The 27,868-nt window shown below is 35.6% G+C and overlaps 2 protein-coding genes across 6 annotated transcripts; one reads left to right on the top strand and one right to left on the bottom strand.

The window, feature by feature from the left end:
• The first annotated feature begins 74 nt into the window (after positions 1-74).
• Positions 75-9,550, top strand: LOC105833230. 2 transcript variants are annotated; one of them, XM_012674794.3, is made up of 10 exons: positions 75-439; positions 527-812; positions 1,497-1,718; positions 1,805-1,880; positions 3,059-3,240; positions 3,328-3,580; positions 5,015-5,236; positions 5,339-5,419; positions 5,554-5,651; positions 6,850-9,550. In XM_012674794.3, the coding sequence occupies exons 2-10, from the start codon at positions 711-713 to the stop codon at positions 6,952-6,954; spliced, it is 1,341 nt and encodes a 446-aa protein (XP_012530248.1). In that variant the 5' UTR covers positions 75-439; positions 527-710; the 3' UTR covers positions 6,955-9,550. The 2 variants fall into 2 exon arrangements, with proteins under 2 accessions (XP_012530248.1, XP_012530249.1); XM_012674795.3 differs by having other exon boundaries at positions 76-439; positions 5,560-5,651.
• On the bottom strand, positions 7,714-27,733 carry LOC105833232 (twisted gastrulation protein homolog 1-B). 4 transcript variants are annotated; one of them, XM_036284268.1, is made up of 4 exons: positions 26,852-27,733; positions 12,856-13,088; positions 11,333-11,539; positions 7,714-10,580 (listed from the first exon to the last, which is right to left on the bottom strand). In XM_036284268.1, exons 2-4 carry the CDS (start codon positions 13,085-13,087, stop codon positions 10,258-10,260), a joined length of 762 nt encoding a protein of 253 aa, XP_036140161.1. In that variant the 5' UTR covers position 13,088; positions 26,852-27,733; the 3' UTR covers positions 7,714-10,257. The 4 variants fall into 4 exon arrangements, with proteins under 4 accessions (XP_036140161.1, XP_036140156.1, XP_012530252.1 ...); XM_036284263.1 differs by having other exon boundaries at positions 26,397-27,731; XM_012674798.3 differs by lacking the exon at positions 26,852-27,733 and adding an exon at positions 20,913-20,937.
• Between the last annotated feature and the right edge of the window lie 135 nt (positions 27,734-27,868).

The following is a 27,868-nucleotide window of genomic DNA, read 5'->3' as shown; positions in this document are numbered from 1 at the left end:
CTCGAGCAAAGTTGCTAACTCCGACTCGCAACAACCACCATCACCACAGCAACATCCCATCCACTAGGGCCTAGAGCCACTACTATTGGCTCTAATCTCTGATGGAGGGGGCGTTGCTGTGGTGGGGACGGTTGTTGCGAATTGGATTTGATGATTTGGCTCCGAACAGGCTTGTCAGAAATCGGCCGCTGCAACATCACTTACACAAGAAAAGCCACGTCCGTATGCACAGTGCCACACTGATTGGCTTTTACTTAGTGTGTGCACACCCTATCGTCATTGTTCGACGTTGCAACAGCCGATTTTTGACAAATGTGCTTCGATGTCTCATATGACGAACACCCGGAGGAACGGCGCCGGTGTCAGTACGGAGAGTCATGACTTTCCCACGGGACAATCGATAGTTCGATCCTCGGGTCGTTAATTCGATCGAAGCGATGTGAGTACCGAGGTTATTGTTAATTAAGGGCAGTACGTTCATCGTTATCATTCGTCCCTCGTATGACCTACTTTTTTTCTCTTTTAGGAGGAATCTGCACCACGCTGGTGCGGTCAGTTCCTGGCTTGCCACGAGGCTGTTATTTCTGTAATACTTTAGCACGATGAATCCCGGCTAAGTGTACATCGTATCTGCTTTCTGCGTGCTCGAAATGTTTGCGCGTGAGGCAACGATGAGCTCTGTCGAGCGGTTGGTCTAAAAGGGTTCAGCTATGGCTGAAGGTGGCACGGAGCCAAAGTCTATTGACGGTCAGATTCCAAGAGGTCAGTTAGAGATAAACGAATGCCTCGGTAACTGGTTGATGTACTTACAGGTCAGTATACTCAAAGGCCAATCTACAAAATAGTGTAAATGTATCTGGTGTATGTGGTTGTAAGATATCGTAAAGTCCAGTTGTATTTTTACTTATTTCTATCAACGAAGATTAATCTCGATTTTCCTTATTATTATAGAAGTAAAAAAAATTTTTTTTAATAAACCGAATATTAAAGCTAATCTGCTGTAGCAGATGAACATAGAAATGAACATAGAATCATCCAGTCGACACAGTAGTATATAACAGCTATAAGTTTCCATATCATATTTTATATAAAATAAAAGTTGCATTGCATAGTTATATATTTTATAATTTCTTCTTTTTTCAAAAATAACCATGATATATAACTAGCTATTTCTTTATATAACATGTGCAACATGTGTAACTTTATACACATATTTATGTAGTTCCAATGTTTAAGTTTTATATATTGAAACATCACATAGTTATTATGTAAATAATATGTAGTGTAAGTTCATTTATATTATATAAAAGGAAACAGTAAAATATATATGTAACTAATATAAATATCTTGAAATATTTGTTATATAAACTATTATTCCAAATAGCAGTAGTACAAATTGTGGGCCTTACAATTATTTACATCTATCATAAGCCTTTAATAATAGTACTCATGTCATGCCATCGCACATTAATAAAATACTGTCTCTTGTACTATAGACACTTAATGGCCTATGTACAGCTGGTACTAAACTAGCCCAATCCCTACAAGCGCTTCTCTCCGTGCACGACACAGTAGCACAATGCCGTCTGACAGGCCAATGTCTGGCTGGATGGGAAGAATTGGCGAGAGCTACACACATAGCCAGTAACACTGTTAAAAATCATGTTATCACTGCTCTGAGAGATCATGAGTCTCGCGACAATGATGGGGACAAGCATGTAATTAGCTACTTTTATTCAATCAAACTCTTCTTGTTGTTGAGTATTGATACATAACTAATTGGGTTTTACTTTTGCATTTTCAGGATATTCTTAGAGAAAATCTCTTGACATTCATAAACTTACAATATCAGTTCTGCGTCGCTTGTTGCGAGTGCTTGGGTAAGTCTATATTAAAATATAATACACAACTCTTTTTCAATGATTATAATTATCAAAACATAAATCAATTTAAAGTAAGATTATTTAAGAAAATACTAATAAGAAAACAACCAAGTGTCCGCCTTTGATTTTAATTAGCTTTGAATATGTTCAAACATAGATAAAAATAAAAGACATGCATTTTTTATAAGAGACATGTATTTTTTTTATAAGTGCATTCTTTCACATTAAGGAGGTAAACACATCTTTGAAAAAAATTAGTTATTTTCTTTTAAAGCAAATATCGTTAAAACGTCGAGTATTTTTTAATGGTGTTTAAAAAAACTTTAGTGATAAGGATATAAAAAATTAAAAAAATTTTTTAATATTAAAAAGTACTCTTGAAACCATTTAACTTTTATATAAAATATTTTCTTCTTTTTATTATAGATAATATTTGTTTCAAAAGGAAATAAGTAATTTTTTTTAAAAGGTATTTTACCTCTAACGTGCAACAATGCACTCTTGTTCTCTCATAAAATATGTATGATATAAATTATATCAACTAAAAAAATGTATACTGTATATTATTTATTGATGTAAGTAAATATTATATTACTTATATTTCAAATACTTTATGAGTTTATCTAAATCTATCATAAATTTAAAACAAAACAATCAAATTTGTTTTAATTTTAATGTTTAAAATTAATTCTATTTAGAAGTAAATTATAATATCTGAATACTTTCATATTCGAAATTGTACCTACGAATAAAAAAATTTTTTTGATTAAAAAAAAAATTTTTTCCACACATGACTTTTACGCAGTACAAGATTAACAAGAACAAATATAATAATTGTCGACATTACACAAAGAAATCAAATAAAGCTTAGAAAATTTTATTTTGTTTAGAATTGTACCCTCTTCTATGTTTGTTTTGTTTTCCTGTACATGAGTTTTTTTATTTTAAGTTTTTAAATAAATTTTTCAAAAATTTGTATTGAATATATTTTAAGACTATTAAGAAAACTTTTTTTTTTTTTTAATAATTCAGTAATTTTTTAACATTAGAATTGATATTTTCTGTATGCATATTTACATAGAAGTTGGATTTAAAGTAAAAAGTATAGTTATTAACAATTATATCTGTCTATCTTAAGAATATTCTATTTTTCATTGTTGATTGCAACTATTTAGGTGGCATGGCAGAGTGCTCCTGCTCTCAAAGCGGTAGCGGTGATTGCGACATCGCTGCGCTTCAGCAATGCTTCGAGCGTCTTTACAGCTCGCCGGTGCCGCCAATTTCCTCCTCGTCCACCCAGCAATCCACGCAGAACTATCGAAGATCCCCTCTGCCGTATTCGTTGTTCCCTCTGCAGGTAATTAATATTTTTTACGAGAACTTGCAACACGACTGTACCTCATAATAATAAACGCGTTATCCTCGGTTACGTGTATGTATCAAGGTTCAGAGGAGATGGTCGGAAACGGCGGCGGCGGAAATGTCGGGCGAGTCCGCCGAGAGCACGATGAGACGCTGGTCGATGCCCTGGGACTGCAAGCACGTTATAGAGTGGCCACGGCAGGACGCGAGGTCACGGTTAAGGGTACCCCAGCAGGATCGCAGTAGATCGACCACGCCCGACTCTGTGTGGAAAACATCAATGGCTAGTCAGGACGGTCTCCAGGAAGCCATTCAACTGTTGTCTTGCAAGCCAGGTAGCAAAACCTCAGTTCCCCACGACGGTTTGCAATGACAACGTATGTACGATTTTACGTAGCGGAAGGAAGTTCGCGAGGGATTAATTCTCCGCGAAATGTGCAAGTCAGAAATTGTAGTAACTCGTACGATTTCGAACTCTAATCTCTCTGAAATTAAAGATTTGAAACAATTATCTGACGGTCAACCCTCAATTTCGAATACGAGCTATTCAGTACTTTTGCAGAATGACTTTCCTTCCCTTTAGAGGTGTGCGAATATTTTGAATTTGAATTTAAAAAAAAATGCAAATTTAAATAATTTGAAATTTTTGAATGATAAATTAATTTTGAATCACCTATTTTGATTGTTTTATTTATATCTCCTGCACGACAAATCTTGTATTGTAGTGTATACCAATTCTCACGCTTGATTGTTTATCAATTTCTAAAACTTTCTACTATTTATAAATCTAGTAAACTTCTAGTAAACTAATCAAAAATTTGTGTATCCAATAAACAGTTATTTTCGCAAATTTGTTTTAATATTTCACGAATTTATATTAAACTTTAGAACCAAATTTAAAGTTGCATTATATTTTTCTAATAAAATGCACAAAGTATTATTATGATATTGTAACTCATGTATTAATTTAATGCCTATTTATTAGTATAATTATCTTTATAACTCAATTAGACCGGTATTCATAGTCGATTTTTAAATTTGAGACCACTTAAGTACTGACTTCTCGGGAAAAAATATTTTATATAAAAACATATAAATATATATAAAATATGTCCATATATATTTATATTAGTCTCCTTTCTTTTATAAAATTTCTGTTTGATATAAAAAAATAACAGTCATACTGAAAAGATAGAAACTAATTTAACAAATAATTTTTGCATTGCTTCTTTTAAAAAAGCTAAGTATGAAAAATTGTCCATATGTAATCATATATATTGATTATATATGGACAATTTTTCATACTTAGTTTTTTTAAAAAAAGCAATGTAAAAATTATTTTTTAAATTAGTTTCTATCTTTTCAGTATGACTATTATTTTTTTATATTAAACAAAAATTTTACAAAAGAAAAGGGAGTAATATAAACATATGTGGACATATTTTATATATATAATAAATGTTTTATATGAAACATTTTTTCCAACATGTTGGGTTAAGATGTCATTAACTAATTACAGATCCGTTATTACCATCTTAAGATATCACTTAAAACGGTCGAAATAAAATTTGACTATGAATACCTTGAATAGATTTGACTATGAAGACCTTGCCTGTGCTTGGTTTGCACGCCTCTACTTTCCTTTATAATTACACCTAATCTTCATAAAATCGAAAGGGCAAATTTGGTGGGCTAAATATAAATTATAGTTATCCTGTTTTTTTTTTGCGTTCCCGAATCTTACGATTCGAAGATTGTACGTTGTGCAGGAGTTCGACCGTCCAATCAACTCTCGGCTTACACTAGTCAGCATATCCCGGGCGTCACTTTGACGACCTGCAATTTCGACTCGAATTACGACTCCGCCATTTGGTCTGGATCGCGTAGGATAGGTTCACCTAGGTGTTGGCCCCAGGACTCCAGCGATCATTCCGATCAATCCGGGCACCGTGATAGCGATCATAGCGTTCACAGCGAGCATAGAGATTCAGGTAAGATTTTCTTTCTCATCGCCGTTTATCATGATGATAAAGCAGCCCTTGAACTGATGGAAGATGACGGAGGGATTGACACTGTCTGTAATATTGCTACAGAACAGAGCGGTGCCAGCGGTAGTCACGGCGACAGCAAGGACAGCATTCACTCCCATTGTGATCATAGAGAAACCGAAACCGGTGAGTGCGTAAATAATCGTCGTGATTGTGAACATTTCGTTTCATACCGCTGAAACGTTTTCGAGAGCTGACGTTAAGAGGCTCGACCAAAAAAATTCAAGCGCGATTGTCTCAGATCGAACGTTTCTTTGAAGGTACAGCGGACACACTGCCGTCTCGCAAAAGCAGCTCATCGACTGACTCCTGCGTCTCTGCGCACAGCCGATCAGGTTCAGAAAGCGCGGGTGGCGGGGTAAATAAATAAGATCAATTATTTTCTCATTGTGTTAGAGAGAAGGAGAATAAGAATGAGAGAGAGAGAGAGAGAGAGAGAGAGAGAGAGAGGAAGGGGGAGAGAAAGAGAAGAAAGGAAAGAGATAAAGTACAGTGTTAGTAAATCTAAGTTTATTAAACTGGTGTCTCCCAAAACACTAACTATCCTGTAATAAAAACGAAGTATTTGTACATTGACATTTTCACAAATCTCGGATTCTTTCGTGATCCAGAGTAACAAGTAAATTCTGTATGTGCATGCGTGCGTGCGTACGTGCGTGCGTGCGTGCATGCGTGCATGTGTAACAAATGTAGAAGATTTAAATAAAATAACTGAGACGCAATCACTAAAATGTAATAATACTAGAACGTAGATAGATGCTTCCCTAGTAGCATAAAACATTGGCATAATGTTGAGAAGAAATGTAAATGCAGTATCTCCAATATTGTGAAGTGGACGCTTCACCTTATTTAGCCAATGTTAAATCATTAAAATTTTTCATATTAAACATTAATTACATCCTAATTAGGAACCAATATTTTAAAATCAATATTGGCATTACATTGAAAAAACATTTGTCAATGCACTCCTGATAACCAATGTTTAGCCAATATTAGCTGGTGTATTGGTAATGTGTTGTATTACTAGAGTTGTGATCGGACAAAAAGAGTTCTAAGTGTGGCATTTTTGTCTCTTATTGTTAGTACAACCTTGTTAAAAGTTTCATCATTTATTCAGGTTTTAGAATATATAGATCTAATATATATATTATATTATATACTTTTCCTGAGGTTATACGATTCCTATTGTTGTCTATTATGCATGCACGCTACAGCCTTAACAAAGATAAAGACCACTTAAGACGCTCTTTAACTTCTTAACAAAGAATTGTATGACCGTGCGCGTTCCAGTATTATTACATTTCAGTGGACGCAACACTAAAAGATGATATAGGACGCGCATGCAGTTGAAAAACAAATAAATGAATGGCGTATGAATGACACTCGCTGCGTTGCAACTCTTCTATTTTACACTCTCCTATTACGGTATATGACACCTCGATGTTACCAGGAACTAATCTCTCACTTGTTCTCTCTCTCTCTCTCTCTCTCTCTCTCTCTCTCTCTCTCTTCTCTTTCTTCTCTCTCTCATACAGCATAAACGTCGTTGATTTTAGGAGTGCACGAGATCGCAATTGTACTCGATGTGGAGTGGCGGCGATCTATCCTTCATCAAGTTGCCGGAGAGTAATGAGATACAAGATGAACATCCACCTACTTAAATACCCGACACTTTTATTTTCACATTTGAAATGTATCCAAAAACATAATTCAACCTTTGGATTACTGAACCATGAATTACTGAACGAAGCAACTTCTAAGGAGTATTTTTAAATAAATACAATACCCATGCACTAGAAATTTGCGAACTATTCGAATTCGAGTCGAATTGAATCAGATAAGTTCTTATTCGAATTTAAATCTTTGTGATTGGATTCTAAATGATTCAGAAATTTTGAATTTAAAAATTTCGAATATAAACAACATATATTGATGATTTCATAAAATCATATTTAAACTTACTTTATATCATACCATCGATATTATGTTTATGTAGTATGGAAATATTTATTATCTATATATTAAAATTTAACCTATCATACACAGTGATTATGCTGTTAATTAAAATTATGTTTCAATGATTTTATTTAATTCATTAATTCATTTCGGGTAAAATTTTTTTATTTAATTCGATTGGAATTTAAACAAAAAATTTTTTTAATTTGTTCCAGTTCGACGTTAAAAAGACTTTCATTCGCATATCTCTACTATGCATCTTTAGAAAATAAAATAAATTTGAAATCATTTTTTAGAAACGAAGTCTCGGAACCTTGCATAAAAATGATTTTTTATTCTACATGTTATTTTTTTCACAAGATATATATGTTTGAAAAGATTTTTCGAAGAGAGATTTGAATGGTCCAGTGATTCAAAAAATAAATCGTTACCGCAACGTTAAGACTTGTTGACCCGAAAATTTACTTGCGATTAATTTTATTTGTGATGTATACATGTTTGGTATATTTGTGACGGCGCGAGTTAGTACGTGCATTGAGTGTGCAACTAACGATAAAAAAATATATAAAGAACGTTATACAAGTTGCCCACTTCGTAATATTTATGGTATGTACGACATGCGCCATGAAGTATGCAGAGCTTCTAACACTAGAACTACCGATTAATGTCAATTACTTAAGTATACTATGCACGTAATTTTTGGGAGAAAGGGACGAAGAGAGAAAGAAAATTTGATCAATTTAATCATCTGCATGTTACAATTACAGTCACAAAAAATCTACAAATGTTATAAATTTGAGTGATTTAAAAAAAATTACGAATCAGTTATATTATTAATTATATTATATTATTTAACTCTTACTTTGGTAATTCTAGTATTAAAAGTTCTATCATATTTAAAGAATTTATATTAACTTATTAAATATTATGAAGTGTGCAGCTACGTCTCTGCGTTTAGAAAATGGACGTTCTGTATGTTGTTAAAACTCGTATATACAGATGTACGCATGATCCAATTGAGGAGTATCGTTTCGCTCGCTTACGAAGATTACTCTTCGTTCTTGAACTCCCAACTCGATACCAAAAAAATGCACGCGCATGCGATCGTTATTCCCGCGCTCCGTCGCGCGTCTCGGACAGCGCGAACCTCAAGAGTGTTTTCGCACACGTATCTCGTTAAATATCATTATCCAAATCGATCCCGAAGCATATCACATTCCACTCGTAGAGACGCGCATAGAGGGAAAAAAACAAAAAGGCATGACCAAAACAAATATTATTTAATCTACCAATGTTACTAATATATTACTATCCAATTAATATTTAACGGTTAAAGCTGAAATATACATGTAAATCATAAAATATAAAAAAATTACTTACGACATGAATCAAATTAAATACTAATAAAAATTGCCTGATCTCCAAAAGTTGCAAATGAAATTTAAAAATCTAAAAGATAATAAAATATTTTATTTGAAAATCATGAAACTCTTCAAGAATATTCTTAAATTTAAACCTTTTAAAGTTTTTTTTTTAATCTTAAGTATTTTGAAAGCTTAAAATCAACAATACTCTCGAACTTTATACAACAAATTAATTAATCAATTAATAATACGTTGCAACATTAGTTTTGACTATGGTTTTTTATTTCTTTCCCCCTTTGTGAGACGACGCGTCTTATCTCGCCCCAATCGCGTTGCTGGCGTGTATATTAAAACTGCCCTATATTAGAGATACGCAGTGCTCTACCGCTTGTAAATTTTCGAACGCCTCATACATGTCCAATATTACATAAATAAAATTCGATATATCTGCATATTCAATATATATATTACATAAATAAAAGTCTAATAAAATAGAATCGTTAACCTATCTCTGCGATTACTTACTTTAAATGTTTTTTCATATATTTTCGAAGATGTTAATTTATCATTCCTTTTTTACGTGCTTATTTTACAAGCATTAAATAGCCTTTACATGTAAAATATAAAAAAAGATATAAAAAACATCCTGAAACGAGATAAGAGATTAAACTTTATCATACGGAAGTGTGTTGAAACTTTCCACGGGCGTTCAGCATGTCCGCATTTCACAAAATGTCCGGAAATTTATCAGCGGTATTGTAACGTTCAGAGAATATTCTTTCCCAGAGAAATTTCGAGAGGGATCCCGCATGTGTAAAGCGATCTCTCTCTCTCTGTTTCTAACTCTCTCTCTCTCTCTGTCCGATCGAGAGCGATTTGTTGTATGTACAATTTTATGGCACGGACGTGATAATAAAGATTTTCGATGTTGTACAAATAATCTAACGTTGACCGAGTGCATTTCTTAGTAAAAAAAAAAAAAAGAAGAAACGGGAGAGGAAAGCTACATTTACAATATTATACTGTCTTATACTTGCAGTCACATATACAAAGACCAGGCCTCTCCAATGAGACCGCGCCTGGTCGCGTTTGCGCTGGACGACACGTAGATTATTATATTTTATTATACTTCCACGTTGTCGATAGTCGGCGACTTCGCGTTCTTAAATTATAAAGTTCCATTACGAAAGCCCTTTCTTGAAGGGACGACACTCTGAGATTGGGAGATTTACACTTGCAAGTTTCACCATCACGATATCGACTTTCAAAACTGTTCCAAGTCGGTTTTGATCGAATCGCCGAACGTTCGAAGGGTCAAATTTATAGTGAGGCACACGCCCGTGCAGGGTAATTCTAAATCGGAGATTTACTAATTCGTTGCCATCGTAAACCCTAGACGGTTTTCCTAAGGATAAAACCTGAAGCGTACCGAGATTAGAATAAAATCTCACTTTTTATCGTGTAACGATAAAACGATGAATTCTTCACAAAAAAGAATGAATCTCGCAATCATCATTGCCGTCGGAATGTCCTTCCACGAACGTTTCTCCCCTCATCGCATCTATTCATGCATATGTATATATTTGGAACGGAAAGAATGTGCCGAGGGAAAGCGACGAAAATGTCGCGAATACATATCCATCGCTAATCCACCACGTCCTCGCCCAGCTCGTCCTCATCCTGACCGTAATCGTCGTACTGCGGGTCCTTCAGGTCGGCGGATTCCGGATCGTCCTTTCCCTGCGAGCACAGCCTGCATCTCGACTCGTTGATTCCGTAGTTGATGCACGTGTCGCCCACGCACTCGCAACAGCCGTCGTGGAACCACCTGTAGCTCGAGGCGCCCATGCTCTGGCAGGACGCCCGACATTTGTGCCAGGAGTTGCACTGCGCCATGAACGCGACCGTGCAGTTCACCGTCATCACGTTCGGCTTCAGCGGATGCAGCTCCTCCCCGTTCGCGGTTTCTGCCGATCGAAACGCAATTCGTTAATTCGTGGCACTTGATCAACGTCATTCATGTCTCTCCGCTGAAAGGTTTTCTTTAAATTTCTCTTACAATTCTTCATATAATTTTTCGAAGTTTTCTGTCTACCTTTATACAATTTTTCAGATTTTTCTGTAAAATTGTCGAAACGTTGTAAAACTTCTACATGTAATAGTTTTATAATCTTTTCGAAAGATTTTTTTGATTTTTAATAGAAATTAAAACAATTTTCAAAAGCGTAAAGTCTATATTTTTTCATAAAATTTATTATATACATATATATTTGGTAAATTTTAAAATGTATGTAAAAGTACACAAAAATATCAGTATGAAGATCCAACCATTCGAAACAGACTATTCTTTAATCATTTACATTTAATCAATTACATTTTCACACATAGGTCTATATTTTCCTGGTATATCAAGTATAAAAAATTCTTAAAAATATGAGATATGAAAACATAAAAACTTTTTATCAAACTTTTATCACATAATCTTTAATATTATCGACCAGTCAATATTCATTTCGTTATACAAATTATTCTACATCATGTCATTCCAGAAAAAATTACTTTTTTCCAATTAGCAACGTAATATTCGTGACGATCGGATCGATTATGTCACACGCGTAATCGACCGGTCGACCAATTTCTGGTTTCAGCAGCTTCTCAGTTCTCCGAACGCGAATGGCAACCGTGCGCTTTCTCTCGATGGTACAATTTCGATACTTACGCATATGATATTTCATTTCGTTCTCATGTTTCGGCGTGAAGACCGACATGTCGAAGTCTACCGGATACGTGAAGGTGAGCCATCTCTCGTGTGGATCCGCTTCGGCCGTGAGCGCTTGGAAGAGCGCCGGCACTGGCTCGGTGAATTCCTCCACGTGAGACTTTCTGCTCAACGGATTGTCGGTGATATTCGGCTTCGGGCACAGATCTGCACACCCACGGAAATGTGTTACATCATTTTGTGTAGGATGTTTGGAAATTATTCGCGTTATTTTTTTTTTTCCTGGAGGAAAGTAGGATAAAACTGACTCTGGGCGGTTTAAATTGAGTACCCGCTCATTCCCTCTCACGTATACATTCCGATAAATTGAAAATTACTAGCAATATTAATAGCAACATTTAATCATTTATAATTACTATAATTTTTTTTATAGAATATGTTTCAAGCTATCGAGATATTTAAAAGATTTATAGATATTCTTAATAGAAGCTCAAAGGAAATTTTCAATTACTCCGAAACGATTTATTTTGATCAGAAGGAAATTTATAACGAATATTCGGTGCAATGATCTCCGCGGAGACATTTCAGAAGTTATATGTATAACAGTATCTAATTCTTTTGACTTTATAAATATTTATGGATCATTATTAATCAGCTGGCAGGCAATTAAGGGTGTTTACTATTGAGCAGTTTAGTATGCTTTTATTTGCGTCCATTTCCATTTTAAACTGTATTTTTAATTCGCAATTTGAAAAATTGAAGATTTAGCGTAAATTAAAGTTTCTTGGGCTCATTCATTCTTATCTTAAAATAAATTAACAGGATAATTTTTACAAGTCAATAAAATACTTTGCTCTTAATTAAAAATCTCTGTTATTACTCTCTTATTACATTAAATTATATTATTATATTAATTATATCACTATTAGAATTAATTTAATTAATTAATTAAAAATTAACTTATTTTTTAAAAGAAATTTTTGTTTGAGAGATTGATAGAGCAGCAACAATTTAAATCTTGGTTTTATCCAGTTTCCTCCTGCTTTGTCTGAGTCACTCGACATTGTATGTACTTTGTATATATAATTGTTACAATTACACTTTTAAGAGGTTTTACAACGCTCTTCTACGTTATTTCTAAGATACTTTATCTTAATTTATTTTTTATCTTCTTCTAATTTTAATGTTTATTACTACTAATATATATGTAGATTAACTTTAATCTGAGTTTAACGTACTTCTTATCGTTTTCTTACTCTTAACTCAAAACTCTTAGAAGCTCGTAAAAGAAATCTTAAAACCATTGACAGAAATGATAATAAAATTTTAAGAATTATCTTAAAAGAAAGAAACCAAATACCCTAAAAATACAGCAAAGAAAAACAGAGAAAAAACTTTTTTTTAGAAATTTCGAGAATTTTTCTGGGCTAAAAATACCAGGGTGGATTTTCTTTCCGTAACAATGTATCTGATAAGCCAACATTATTAAGCACAGGATTCGAATATCCTCGGCAGTGTCTTACCTACGCATGAGCAGCACTCGTCATACAAATAGCTCAAGCACGAGAAGCAGTCCTTGCAGCAGGTGCAGGTAACCAAGTCGCACTTGCAACTCTGCGTGAGCATGCACTTGCTCACGACGCTGGCGCAGATCGCCTCGTTGCATGCTTCCGAGCGTTTCGTCGCGGTCGTCAGCAACAGAATCCCGACGGCGACCGCGACGAACAACACGTGCTCCTGTTTCCAACTCGTCATCCTGTTTCGAATAATTTCAACTTAGTTTTGTCTTGTTGAACTTAAACTTACATTAATGCTGTAAAATATTCTGTGCACAAGTATTCTATGTATTCTAAAGGAAGATAAGATCAATGAGGGTATTCGAAAATAGATGTGTAAATAAATGATAAAATTTCGATCTAATAATAAAATGTTTTGGAATTGTGCTGAACACAAATAATAAAAGACTTGAGTTAGTGTGTAGCTCGGCAACTTCGAATTACTTAAATTATTAGTAAATTCGATAGTTTTGTACATTATAAATTTTTTAAATAAAAAAAAACATAATTTATATAAATAATTTATATAAAATATAAAATATTTTAAATAAAAGAAATTTTATGATTACATAAAGAAGGAAGAAGTTTAAGTAAATGTAAGTTATAATTATAAATTTTTGCAAGTCATATATAAATAAAATAAAAATTGTATAAAATGTTATTTAAAATTTTCTGTAAATAATTAAAAGAATTATAAAAAGAGAATCAATACAAAGATTATCAGAATTTAATCGAGTTATAAATAAAACAAAAGTTAATATTAAAATACACTTTTTAAAAATTTTTATATAAATAAAAAGGTTAAAATAAAAAATACAAACGAGGAATTATTAAGGAAATCCATCAGTATTTTTTTCTGCAATATATGCATTAGTATTAAAATTCAAACTATTATGTTTTATTTAGCACAATCATGGTGTTTCGTATATAAACCAAAAATTATATTTTTATACATAAAACAATGATAATCTTGCATATATATATATATAAATTAATCATTTTAAATTTCAGCAAAAAATATTAAATTTTAAATATTAAATAAAAACTAAGAGTTTTGTTTTATGACCAAATCTAGCAATAATTTATTGAGTTTGATGGAAAATATGACGTTTTGACCAGATATTTTCTGTTATACTTGATATAGATTTGAAAAAGACCAGATGGTCCTTTTCAAATATATCTATATCAAGTATAACTGGTCAAACCGTCGAAACGTTTTTTTTATCAAACTCAATGAATTGTTTTCAGATTTGGTCATAAAACAAAACTCTTAGTTTTTATTCATTTTGTCGCAACGCAACGTAAATGTTAGTTTGAAAAATATTAAATCTTTTATTGTTATAATAGTCATTTTTTTAAAGCATAATATAAAATTGTTTTGATAATAATATATATTAACACATTTTCTAATCCTTGATTTATTACTATTTTCAATTTCATTTTAATATATTTAAAATTTTAAAAATAAGATCGTATTCTTCTTTTCTGTTGAAAAAAGAATGGAGTACTTCAAAAACGGTTTGAAATTCAGATTTTATTTTGAAGTTGCAATAGAATGTTAATTGTTTCTTCTTTTCTTACAATCAATTTACAACTAGGGACTTTTGCGATATCTTATCATGAATGTATAATATACCGTCGCTCTTTTTATTTTCTAACTTTTATCTTTTGTTTTCCATCATTGCGTCCCTTTTGTAATCTAATAATTTTGTACACGGGAAAAATATGAGAGAATGGAATGCTTTCAAATGTGTTCAAATATTTTCGAGTGTATTGATTGCTGCAAAATGTAATCCAAAATATAATAATTTTTACATAGGAAGTTTTTCCTTTAAAACTTTATAGAAGTTTTACAAAGAGTTGGTACTAAAAGCTAAACCACAGAACCACTTGACGATCATATTACCGCTGAAAGTTATGTGGCTGCGTTCACGTGATTTTTATGTGCGCTTTTCCCTACGCATGAACCTACGCGGACTATTATTCGTCTATTCGTTGATATGCCGGACGGTATACGATTATATACGTTTCCCTGTTCCCGCGTCACTCGTCCCAGCGTGGCATTACGAAGACGAGGGCCGATTAAGATTATTAAGAATATTCACGAACGTGAGTCAGGGTGTCATTAAGCGGGAACGCGTGCTAAAAAGAATGAAATTTCAGTCTCCTGGCAGCGAGCGCTGCTATATAACGTGCTAACCCGAGCAATCAGCGTAATGCTGCTCCTCTCCGTTCCAGGGATAACGCCGAGGTCACCGTTTAAACTCATTTATTTAAGCCTTCGCGAATTCGGGGTCTCTTTACTGTGGAAGTGATTTCGCTTCCTGCATGAAAGGAATTAACTGTGCCGCTGAAATTCCGGGGCTCGTTTATTACGGCGAGGTATGAAAATGAGTTTAGAATTAAACGGATTCCTTTTATAGTTAAATAAGCAAAAGTGTAAACGGGAAACAGTTACACTCTTGTGAAAATTAAAATACGTCCCGTGTGAAAATCTTAGTAACAATACATTGACAGTACATTGGCTAATATTTGTTAAACATGGGTAACATTGCATTCAATGTTCTCCCAATGTAACGCCAATATTGGTCATAAAATATGGTTCCAAACTGCATGCCATTAATGTCCAATATGGAAAACTGTATAATCTAGTTAGTCCAATGTTAAACCAATGCTTAACCAATATTAAATCGAACTGATTTAATATTGCCTACACCAATTGATTATATAAAGTATAAAGTGAACTTTATAATATTAGACCAATATTAAGAATATTGTGTCTACAATACTTCTCAATACTGTGCCAATGTTTTGTGTTACTACACTGAAAAAAAAAAGTTAATTTAACTAAATTTTCCAACTGAATTAAATTTTGTCTATTCAAGTATTTATACATTACAATTAACTATATAAATACTTGAATTGAAATTTGTGCATTCAAGTTAAATGCATAAATTCTCGAACTGACAAAATTTTAATTTAGTTGGACAATTTTGTCAAATTAACAATATTTTTTTCTCAGTGTAAGGAATTATCTTCTATTACTTAAAGATATATCGCAGGCAACACAAGATCCAAATGCGTCAAAAAATCAGGACACAAGAAATATCTCAATTAACAATATTTAAGATGTCCGTCTTGATGTGTGTCGCTTAGAATCTCCGTGTCCATTATTGTAACTTCTATTAAAAAGTAAAGGAAAGCAGACGGGTAAATCGTCAAAAGGCAGAAACTTGCAGCACGTTGCAGAAAGCGATTATTCCGGTAGGCGCTTATGACTGCCGAGCATGAACGTAACGGAATATTATACTCTTCATTTTTCCAAGTTATCATGTCTCCTTACAAATCGACAAGTGCGCGCGCAAATTATTCCCGCGAGCGTTGAATGCCCGTCCAGGATAACGGGGAGGATAGGGAGACGACGTTAATCGAATGCAAAACGATCGTTCGCGCAATAATTGTACCTTTCGAACGCGCCCATTAAGAATCTATTTATATCGCGCATAATCGCGTCCTACGATATCGCGGGTGACTTATTATTGGAAAAAGAATTCCATTACAACGACCTGTTACACGCGGCGCGGTGATTGAAAAAGGCGCGACCGGGCCCGATCTTGTACATATACGTGTCGCTGCTGGCAATCGACTTTCACACGCTCGCTTTCCACACACGTTTCCACATCTCCCGTTTATTAATACGCTACTAAACGTCACGGGGAATTAATTCCAAGATAGAGAAAGAAACCAGATAAATATCTAAAACTGTTATTTAGCTCTTAAAGAACTCGCTTCTAATAAAACTGCTTGTTCTCTTTCGCTATATCTTACATATAGCCCGTCTCTCTTCTATTTATATTTCGTTTTCAAAACAGTTATGTTTAAACGAGTCAACCGAACGTTTGGGAAAAGTATTAGGAGCTGTAACAACCTGAACGATCTCGATCTTCCCGATCGTCTTGGGATAGACGAGGTCTGCGTCTAGCGGGGCTCGATTTCTTCAAACGGCTGTATCTCTCTCGCGTATAACTTTCCCGTTTTCTTCTTCACATGTATATTTGAAGCACGAAGATACTTTTGACACTTCCGTATTTACATCTTACTTTACATACTTTTACGTTTACGTCTCGCATTGTTCAAGTCCCCCCCCCCCGTATTTCCGCAAAGCTTTACTTCCAATATCTCATTCTTCGATAAATGTACTTTTTATTTAACGCACGCTCTTGCTTTTGTACACCTTCGCCGTGCAAATATAGCTCCGCATACTTCGAAAATCACTTTTCAATCTTGCGCTTCACCGTTCCGCTCTTCATTTCGCCGAACACCACCGAATGACAGGACCCACCGCGGCAGATTCCTACGGCAGACTAATCACCAGGATTTGACGGAGGGACGGCTGTAGTTTTAAGGTAGGAGAGCCCTCCCCCCTCTCCCTCCACCTCGAGTGGGTTCGAGACGAAGTCCCAGGTCATTCGTAAATGAAGGAGCATCGACCACACCGCGCGGAGCGATTTACGATGGCGTCCAGGTAATTATCTATGGTCTTTTACGCGCCGGTGTAAAAGCAGTCACACTTCGGCAGTTTTCAAGCTCGCTTAAATACCTTCATCCCGATCGAGGAAGCTCGAGTGGGAAGCACGACGGTTTTCTTTCTCTCGGGGTAGATGACAATTAAATTCATACGCAAAGATACACATCGATGCGTGTGCCGAATTGAAGAATCTAAGAGTTTCGAAAATATTTATGGTCATTTTTGCCGAATTGAGTGATCCAGCTGTTTAACGACTTGCTCGGACAACAGCTAGGCCATTCGTCAGCGGCGATGAATGGTAAGCGATGAAACTAACGGGGGCTGGCGCTGCTATAAGCGTGTCAAATTTGTATCCTTTGTGACAATCCCCTTTTAAAATTGCATTCCACTTGATAACATATTGACTCGGGTTTTAAGTCTCGTCGAGAGATTCCTCTCGGTTTCTATAAAAGGGACAGCTATATATGCTAATCGCTACTGCGGATTATGGCATATTTTGGAAACTACTCTGCGCCTCAAGTCCCCACAGGTCAAATTTAGTTAAAAGTTTGTGTGAACTTCCAAGCATCCCGTGTAACAAAGCACTCGTCAGGGATTTTCGCATGCAAAATTTTTGACGAATTTCTTCTGACATCCATTGTCGCAAATTGAATAAAAAAGCTGCCGAGCCAAAATCAAGTCTAGATCAAGCTAATAATCAAGCTTAAACAATAGTTAATTTTGGTAATATAATTTTAATCAAATTTACACAGTTCAACGAAAAATTATACCAGAAAGAAACTAATTATTTTCTGTAGATTTTTGGATGCTAAATACAAATTTAGTTTTTAAATCGTTTTATCGTGTCACAATTTAAGAAATGTTTTTGATTAAAATTGTAAAAAGAGGCTACTTACATTGCGAAAAAACCTACGAATTTTATCAAATTATTGATAATTTATTAAATAGCTTCTACCTACATTTCTTCATTCAAAAAAAGTATTTTGCGTTCAAAGTGATTTTTTCCATATTCCAAGCTTAATGTTTTACAACAAACTCATTTCTTTTTTAATAAAGTAAATTCATCGCAAATTTAGAATATATTATTCTGTTTTCCTTTTATATTAAGATGTCTTATATAAAAAAGAATAAATTGATTTGAAGCAGAGTGGCCTTTTACATGCAGCACAAACAAGCAACGAATAGTCGATTTGTATATTTTGTAAGAATGATATGTTTATACTATTTTATTCTTGATTTTGCAAGGAAAATCCTTTTAAGGTCTAAATAAGAATAAAATCCTTTAAGATTTAGAGAATTCCACGTACACCAAAATTATTTTTTGAGGTGAATTTAAACTTAAGTAATTTTTAGGTCGCTGATTACTAATAAATATTAAAATTAACGAGTTCACAATGTATTTAACATAGTGGATGTTAAAATTAAAAAAGGTCCAAATTTTTACAAAAATTTTTGTATAGAAGTTTTTTTATAACATTAACCTAAATGCTAAAATTGATTCAAAATGATGAAATTATTGCTGGTTGAAAATAATAAATATTGTTTAAATTTTAGTAAAAAACCATACAGAAATTTTGCTTTTACGTCATATTTAATCAGAAATATCTTATTAACCATTAGGTAATTAATCTTGTATTAATTGTAAAAAAATTTTTTTCGTGGAGGACTCAACAACACATTTAATTTTGTAATAGAATTTCTTCAATCGTCATCTACCATTATAATATAACAACATACATAAAAATATCTCTTTTTACAATTTAAATTACAAATTTCTCAAAATTATGACGAAGCTAAAGAAAATTAAGAACCGGATTCATATTCAATAGTCAAAAAAGTAGACAAAACAATTAGTTGCATTCTGGTGTTAAAAAAATCATTTTTTGTTGAATTTTGTTATTATTGGGTAATAATTAATAGTTTTTATTAAAGTAATTATTAAATTAATTTTTTTACAGTGTATACTCGTCAAAACAATGAAACGGCCTTATACCATATCGAGATGATAAATATGTTATTTGAATAAGGCTGTCACTTTTGAATTCAAAGCTTCAAAAGTAATTGAAATTTCAAAGGTTCAGAATTAACTTAAAAGTTTTAAGTTCTTTCGAAGCTTATATAGAAATCACAGAAGTAATAGCCCTAATTATTTAACAATTCTCGAAATCGAAGAACTTTTCCATATTTTGTCAATTTAGAGTTTTAGAGTAACTGTTTCACCACCGTTTATTATTTGTATCAATTGTATTAGTATTAGAATAAAAAATATAAGAATGTATCAAAAAAGTTTTAATGTTAAACCGAGACTATAAACATAAAAAATGTATAGCAGTAAATAGAAAAGCAATGTTAGGTATGTTTGGCAGTAATTATAAGAGGGAAAAGAGGTAGTAATATACAAGACATTGATTGACAGAACTAGTAGTTCATAAATTCACTTTTTTGTTTTATATTTCTTTCAATATGTATAAATAGCCAATTTTATAAGCTTGTTGCTTTTATAGATATTTTACTCAAATTAATTTGCTTTTATAGATAATTTACTCAAAAAAAAAACTTTTGTTATACATGGAATTCTTTAAATCTTCGAAGATTTTACTTTTATTTAAGCCTCAAAAGAATTTCCTTCCCAAAATTAAGAGAAAGATAGTCTAAACATTCTTACAAATAAAGAAATCCACTACTCGTTGCTTCTTTTGTGCTGCACATAGGAAGCCACTCTGCTTCAAATCAACATATTCTTTTTTTAGATAAGACATGTTGCTCTTAATGCAAAAGAAAAAAGAATAATTTATCTTAAGTTTGCGATAAATGCTTTACTTTATTAAAAAAAAAATATGTTGTAAACATTGAGCTTAGTATATAAGATTAGGGGAAGGATCACTTTGAACGCAAAATACTTTCTTGGAGTGTAAAGTTTTTACTCGAGTAATAATAAGAAATAATGTTTATTATACACTAAGAAATATTTCCAACCGATAAAATAGTTGTACTCGATTAAATTTGTTACCGATGAAGTTGTATTAGTAAATATATTATCCAATCATAATTATTTGATGAAAGGATTAACATATTTATCATCCAATTTCTCAGCGAATATATAACTTTTATATATTCATTCATTACTATAATTTTGAATTATTTGATGAAATATCAACGGATGGGTTTTTCAGTGCGAATCTACACTAAGAAAAAAAAAAGGTTAATTTGACTAAATTTCCCAACTAAATTACACTTTGTCTATTCAAATATTTATATTAATGTTTTAATTAACTATAAAAATACTTAAATTGAAATTCATGTATTTAAGTTAAATGCATAAATTCACGAACTGACAAAATTTTAATTTAGTTGGAAAATTCTGTCAAGTCAACAATATTTTCCTTTCAATGTAAAAAAAATCATTAATATTATATTATTATACATTCAAAAGTCCACCAAATAAGCATATCGACTGCCGCTGCGTGCTCGAAGCGACGGTAATTGGGACATTTACCCTATTCGTCGCGAGCAATCCAACTAGATCCCTTTTTTTTTTACATTCTTTTCAGAGACTGACAGCGTAAGGTGCGTATATGAACGAGCGCGCGTGGTGCGCTCGGGACACCGCGTATACGTGGAGACGGGCGCGATCGGAAGGTTTTAATAAAAATTCCAGCTCGCAAGCGAAATGTGGATGTTTGTCATCCAGGGACAGGCGTGCTGTCGCCGCCGTCGCCGCTGCCGTCGCTGCTGGTACTCACGATCGGCAGCCTCGCCTCTCGTTCTGTGGCCCGAGGCGATGGAATAACTTCAATAACAAACACCAATCGCCTTCGCAGAAGGCGGCGGCAAGTATCTGGTATCTCTACCTACGTGGTACACCGCGCTCGCGCGGAGGAAGACTTTCCAATCATTTTCTGTTACTACTGAAGCTGTAAGCTTCTCCGTCTCTCTCTCTTTCTTCTCCCTCCCCCCTCCTCTCCTCGCCCGCCTTCGTCGCACAGGTGCAGAGGTCGCGTAACCCTTTAAACGCGAATGAATCTTTCTCGCCCGTCTTAACCAAAGTAGGTTAATTGTGATCTCGGCTTAACGTATTCTCTTTATCTTTTTCCAATTTATCTTGAAAAAGAAAAAAGATAAAAAGCAAGTTAAACCAAAACAAAAATTATTCCCGAGAAAAAGTGTTTTATATAAAAACATATATATAAAATATATATAAAATATGTCCATATATGTTTATATTAGTTTCTTTTCTTTTGTAAAATTTCTGTTTGATATAAAAAAATAATAGTCATCTTGAAAAGATAATCCCTATGAATATATATGATTATATATAAACAATTTTTCATACTTTCATACTTCATAGCTTTTTTGAAAGAAGCAATGCAAAAATTATTTTTTTAATTAGTTTCGATCTTTTCAGTATGACTATTATTTTTTTGTGTCAAACAGAAATTTTACTAAAGAACAAAAACTAGTATAAACATATATGGACATATTTTCTATATATTTATATATGTTTTTATATGAAACATTTTTCCCGGGTTTTTTATTAGCAGGAATTCGTATAGCGAAAGAAATCGTGAGTAGAGATCGCTAACCAACGAGAGATAAATGTAAACTAAACGCACGAGCTAAGAAACATAACGAAGATATTTTGGGGAATAACTTCCGGACGGTATTTAGAAATTTAATCTTCGCTTTTTATTCACTGCAACGTTTCATGCGTCCGCACAATTCGCACGGCTGAAAAAGTCTATCAACTTGTGCACTCAAATCGATTTCGAGAGAAGCGTCAAAGTTGCTCCTTGCAGTGAGAATTCGATGGAATCGGAGTCGAATTTCGCGAAAAGGCCAGTCTTATACCCGTAGCTTTTGACATGACGCAATAACTCGCAGATTGGAGTATTTTACCATATCACACCCATATAACTTCTTTTTAAATACTTTTAAAAAGAGTTAGACGTGATTAAGGAGACTGGTGAGGTTTAAGATGTTGAAAATTAGCTTACGTTGATTTGTTATAATAATAACAAAGCCATGGATGAATATAGAACATTTTATTTTTTACAGTATATTAACTACAACATTATAAAGTAAAAAAATCCTCAGAGTGGATCAAATCATCATTCCAGAGTGAATAATTTCGGTGTCGCAATGTAATAATATAAACTGTTGTATTTACGGTTTTATAATAATTCTGGTAGGAATGGAGAAAGATTTTGAGAAATCTCAAAAAATATTTCCTCTCCTTTGGCTTCTTTTAGAGGTTATACCTGAAAAATTAAAGATAAAAATAAAATTAACAAAATGGCGTCTAGCAAACAAAAAGTGTAAAAAAAATTTGTTTTTTTTTTTTAGACGACATTTTATTAATTTTATTTTTATCTTGAATTTTTCAGGTATAACCTCTAAAAGGAAGCCAAAAAAAATATTTTTGCGATTTCTTAATAATCCTTTTCTATTCGGCCGAAATCGTAGTAAATCCGTAAGTATAACATATTTCATATTTTACATATTTTGAAACATCGAAATTGTTCACTCTGGAATAATTCTGAGTGGATTCTTTTACTTTATAATGTAATTAATACTATAAAAAATAAAAAAAGTTCTATATTCATCCACAGCTTTGTTATTAACAATTAAACGCAAGCTAATGTTCGACTCTTCAAATCTCACCAATCCCCTTGATTGGACGACGAAGGACGATAGTTTCTAATCTTTTAGATTCAATTTTCAAATCGGACACACAGTCGAATAATTAAACGACACTTTTTTAGGGAAATTCTGTTAAAATTAACTATAGCGAAATCACGTCGACTTAATGATGCCAGACGGACCGAAATGGATGCCGTCCTCTCAGAAAGGATTTTTGATACCAAGATAAAAAATATTCTGCACATATTTAGTCTTATTACAACCTCATATAATATGAAAAAATAAAACAAGATTAAGATTAAATCAGAAATTTCTATCTTCAGATCGATCTATTCTTAAATCTAGAATATCATAAAATTATCACAAATTTACTAAATCATTCGAAGTTAGTATTGGGAAACTTAGGGAGAGTAATTGTAGCTTTTCCAACCTATCTCCTACCCTATCCTCTACAATTACTCTCCCTGTGTTTCCCAGTGCTAGCAAGTCATAATCAACAATAGAAGATTAAATGTTACTCTAGATGCTCTAGGTTCCTACATGGATCCTATTAGGATGCATGTAGAATGCTTTTGACAGATATTTGTTGATGAATTCATCGTGCAAGAATTAAAATAATTTTGTAGAACACAAATGTAGCAAAAAATAGATAGCGTCTTTATTTAATTTACTATGCATGAAGAATTGTCAAATATTATTCGCATACAGTTGTATCTGTCTACTCGTGCTACCTGGCCCATTAGGTCCAGAAATCTTTTCTGCGGATGCTGAAACTCGATCGTCCGTCGAGTCTTCCCGAAGCCTGGTCGCGCATCTGGTGACCTCCTTCGTGCATTAATATCCGCGTTATCGAAGCATCCGCGCCGTTATTACGCTGTCGCTGCTGCCATTTACCGCGATGTCGTCCGGCCGTATTATTATTTTTGGAATTATTGCAGGAATTACCGAGCGCACACGAGAGCCGGACCTCTCACGCTCGGCGAACGAAATCGAGCGCGCGGCGCTGTATGCTCGTCGTCATCGAACAGCCCCGCATTTACGACGCGCGTTGAGCGTTAAAACGTGGCCGCGACACATAACTATGATAACATAGAGCAGCATCGTAATAATAGACAAGGGGCAGTCGGAATGGAACGGCCACATTTAACGTTAAATGCGCTATTAAGGATGTCGATTAACAGCGAAGCAGTTATTCGCGTGCAATTTCTGCGAAAGTCGAAATTGTGACGCCGCTGAAGGGGAAAAAAAAAGTTTAGAGGTATTGAAAGTTGAAGAACAATATATACCTCTGAAGAGACATCAGTGTCAAATCAACGATGCTGTTCTCATGTATATGCAAGAGTGTAACATTTTTAATTTGAATATAAAATTCTTTTTTAAAAGAACTCGATATTCTTAAACGGATAATAACTTGCTTATATAAGGAAATGTTGTTTCTGTTGAAGATGATTAAATTCTTTAAAGGTTTTACATTCTTGCATATAAATGAGAATAATATTGTTGATTTTAAACTAATGTTTTCCCTGTGTATAAAAAAAGGTATTTAGTATTTGTGAATATAATAATTGCATGGTAAAATAATTATAGTTACGTGTTCCGTTTTTACAATTATAATTAGTAATAATAACCTGCCAGTTCTACTGTAAAAAAATTTTACTGTATGTTACTCATGATAATCCTAGTAGCACAAAACATTGGCACAATATTGAGAAGTGATGTAAAGGTAATATTCCAAATATTGATCCAATATTGTAAAGTAAACGCTTCACCTTATTTAGCCGATTTGTCTAAGCAGTAATATTTTTTCAATATTACTTCAACATTGGGCCAATGTAGAACCAATTAATTTTTCATATTGGACTTTAATTGCATTTTAATTGTGGAATCAATATTTTATGACTAATATTGACGTTACATTGGGAAAACATTGGCCAATACATTTCCAATATAACCAATGTTTAGCCAATATTAGCCAATGTACTGTCAATGTATTGTGCTACTAGGAAATTTGTTAGAGATATCAAGATATGGATAGTAAAAGTATAGAGTAAACATTTTTATGCAAAATAAAATGCAATCGCGTAATCATACTAAATTTTTTCTAACGGTCGCGTTTCATGTTAATTAAGGTACAAACAGAGGTACGATCACTCTGATTTACGATGTTCCGTGCGTTAAAACGCCGTCACACTTTCGTCAGACTCTTCCACCCCGAAACTCCCTTCAGAGAAAGTCTCTCGACTCCGGTCGGAGTTTCAACGATAGATGCATTCAGGTGCTAATCGAATTAGCATTCGATGGACAGAGACGATATACTCGAAAAGATGTGTACTTAACCGCGTGGCATGATCGATCGGCACACCGATGCGTCGCGTCGATGCATTTGCGTCTCTTCTGCCGGCTCTTGCGAGAACTGATGGAAAAAGTGCGTACGTTGATCGTCGTCATCGCGAATATAGATCGCCATTGAGAGACTTAATTCCGGCGTTTGCTGGCGCAATCGCGTTCGCAAAAGTGATCGAGTGCACCCACCGATATATGCGTCTTTCTCTCTCTCTCTCTCTCTCTTTCTCTTAATTAAGCGATTGTGACTTGGAGTGCGCTAAGGCGCACATTGGTTCAGTAGACCTCTGAAGCTGAATCGCGTGACGATTCCACGAAAACCGCGTCGCAAATAGATCGATCGCTTTTGTTCCGTGCGCGACGCCAATCTACCCCCCTCGGGCAGAAATAGATCGTTTCTCTTTAACGGAGCCTCGGCGGAAACTCCGAGGAGGAGAAAGAGGAAGACGGAGGAGCAACAATTACGTGGCAGCGGATCAGTTTTCTCCTGGAGGTTCCGCCAATATACTTTTCTCTCTTTCTCTCTCTCTCTCTCTCTCTCTCTCTCTCTCTCTCTCTCTCTCTCTCTCTCTCTCTCTCTCTCTCTCTTTCTCTCGTTTGATCGGACTTCTCCGTGTTCCGTCAACAAGCAAGCTCTCCTCGAGAAACGAATCTTTTGACGGATCGGGGAAGGAGCAGAGAGGAAGGCGATCTCAAAAGAGACGGGGGTTTCTCCGTAGTTCCTCGGCCGATAATAGCTCGGGAGAATCGAGAGAGAGAGAGAGAGAGAGAGGGGGGGGGGGGAGGGCATCTCGCGCTCGAATTTCGAATACCTCTTTAATTGGAGACGAGCTATTTATTTTCCATGATCACAGGAGAGGAGGCCGGCCGCCGCGATCCAGGCGGATCTTTCTCGCGCGCGCTCTCGTCGCGGCAGCGGCGGCGGCGTGAGAAGGGATGAAGGGGGAGGGAGGGGAGGATCTATCTAACGGCGATAGAGCCGGTGATCGATATTTACCTGGCACTACTCTCCGGTGCGGCGGCGTCTCGTGTTCCAGCGGCGGCGGCGGGAGCGGACGGTGCGTGCGCGCGCGCGAGCGCCAGTTACCTACGCGCGTGAGAAACTATTTTAAGAGCGCGCAACCGGTTCGCGCGTTGCGACGACCGCCGCGGGACATGTTTCCTCGGCGAGAGGCGAAATCCTTCCTCGCATCCTCTAGGAAGAGGGCAGCCCGCTCCTCATCCCGCGAGGCGAATCGTTAAATCGCCCGCGCGCGTGTCCGCCTGCCGCAACGCGTCTCTCTCGCTCTCTCTCTCTCTCTCTCTCCCCCTCGAGGGGGATCCGAAGCGGATTTAAAGCGCAGCGGCGATCCGCGCGTCCGTCGACGAGCGTGTTCCTCGCGGGTAGAAGAGGGTGGAGGGAGGGGGGAATCCTGCGCAAGCACTGTGTATCACAATATGTTTACGACGCACCGAGCGGCGGCGAACCGTCGTCAAAATAAACTCGCGACGCTGCGACAAGCGTCCTCCGTCCTCCACGAGGAGGATCCTCTTCTTCCTCTTGTTCGGCAGTGGCAGCGGCGGCGTGTCCCATCCGGCGCGGAGGACGCGCACTTCCGTACGGATGCGTAGCGCGGGATGTGCAGCGCGCGCGGTGTCCCGCGCGACGTTTACGACGTTGGCGCGTTGCTGCGACGCATCGCGACGCACTTGCGTCGCGCGAGATCGCAATCGCGCGAGATCGCGATCGCGCTCGCCCGCTCGCCCGCTCGCTCACTCAGGAGGGGGCGGGAGGTGAGGAGGGAGGGGGGGGGACGTCTGGGAGAAATCGGTGTCGCGGGAGCGGATATGGAGAACGGCCCGTCGTCGCTTTTTCGAAAATTCGCGGCGATCCACAGCGAAGGACGGCGAGGGAGAGAGGAAAAACAGAGAAGAATGTGTGTGGAAAAGAGATTTGTCGGCGGGTGTGACGAATCGAAGAGCGGCTCTCATTGGACTGAATTAAGGAAGAGCGTGGACCGCGAGGATCGCAGAGAGAAACGGAAGAAGAAGGAGGAGGAGGAGGTGGAGGTGGTGGAGGAAGAGGAGAAGGAGATAAAGGAGGTGGTGGCGGCGGCGGCGGCGGCGGCGGCACCGCGGATGGTGGTGGTGGATTGTACCGTCGCAGATCTCTCTGGTGGAGGTGGAGAAGAGAGGAGCGCGAGCGAGAACCAGGGAGGGAGAGGGGAATGAGGAAGGGAGGAAGAGAGAGGACGGGAGATTATCCACGAAGAGAGAGAAAGAGAGAGAGGGAGAGAGAGAGAGACTGAGTCCGCTGACGGTCGGGTAGTCCGGACTACCGACTGCATAAGACTGGTTTTCAATTTTTTCTCAACTTTTTGTTTTACCTGTACTGTGCCTCGTACAGCCTCACCGCGTCTCTCTGCCTCTATCTTTCTCTTTCTCTCTCTCACTCTCTCTCTCTCTCTCTCTCTCTCTTTCCCCCTGTTC

Source organism: Monomorium pharaonis, chromosome 1 (assembly GCF_013373865.1).
Source record: "Monomorium pharaonis isolate MP-MQ-018 chromosome 1, ASM1337386v2, whole genome shotgun sequence".
Lineage (NCBI taxonomy): Eukaryota > Metazoa > Arthropoda > Insecta > Hymenoptera > Formicidae > Monomorium > Monomorium pharaonis.
The sequence above is the reverse complement of the archived record's forward strand: the minus strand, read 5'-3'. Positions and strand labels throughout refer to the sequence as shown.

What these genes read in the sequence shown, in the direction of transcription:
- LOC105833232 (XM_036284268.1), bottom strand. Translation starts at nt 13,087, where the DNA reads ATGACGAGTTGGAAACAGGAGCACGTGTTGTTCGTCGCGGTCGCCGTC. An exon ending in CGAGTGCTGCTCATGCGTAG is followed by an intron (nt 11,540 to 12,855) that starts GTAAGACACTGC and finishes GTGGGTGTGCAG; the next exon opens with ATCTGTGCCCGAAGCCGAAT. An exon ending in CGAAATGAAATATCATATGC is followed by an intron (nt 10,581 to 11,332) that starts GTAAGTATCGAA and finishes TTCGATCGGCAG; the next exon opens with AAACCGCGAACGGGGAGGAG.
- LOC105833230 (XM_012674794.3), top strand. Translation starts at nt 711, where the DNA reads ATGGCTGAAGGTGGCACGGAGCCAAAGTCTATTGACGGTCAGATTCCA. An exon ending in CGCTTGTTGCGAGTGCTTGG is followed by an intron (nt 1,881 to 3,058) that starts GTAAGTCTATAT and finishes GCAACTATTTAG; the next exon opens with GTGGCATGGCAGAGTGCTCC. An exon ending in CAGCGAGCATAGAGATTCAG is followed by an intron (nt 5,237 to 5,338) that starts GTAAGATTTTCT and finishes ATATTGCTACAG; the next exon opens with AACAGAGCGGTGCCAGCGGT.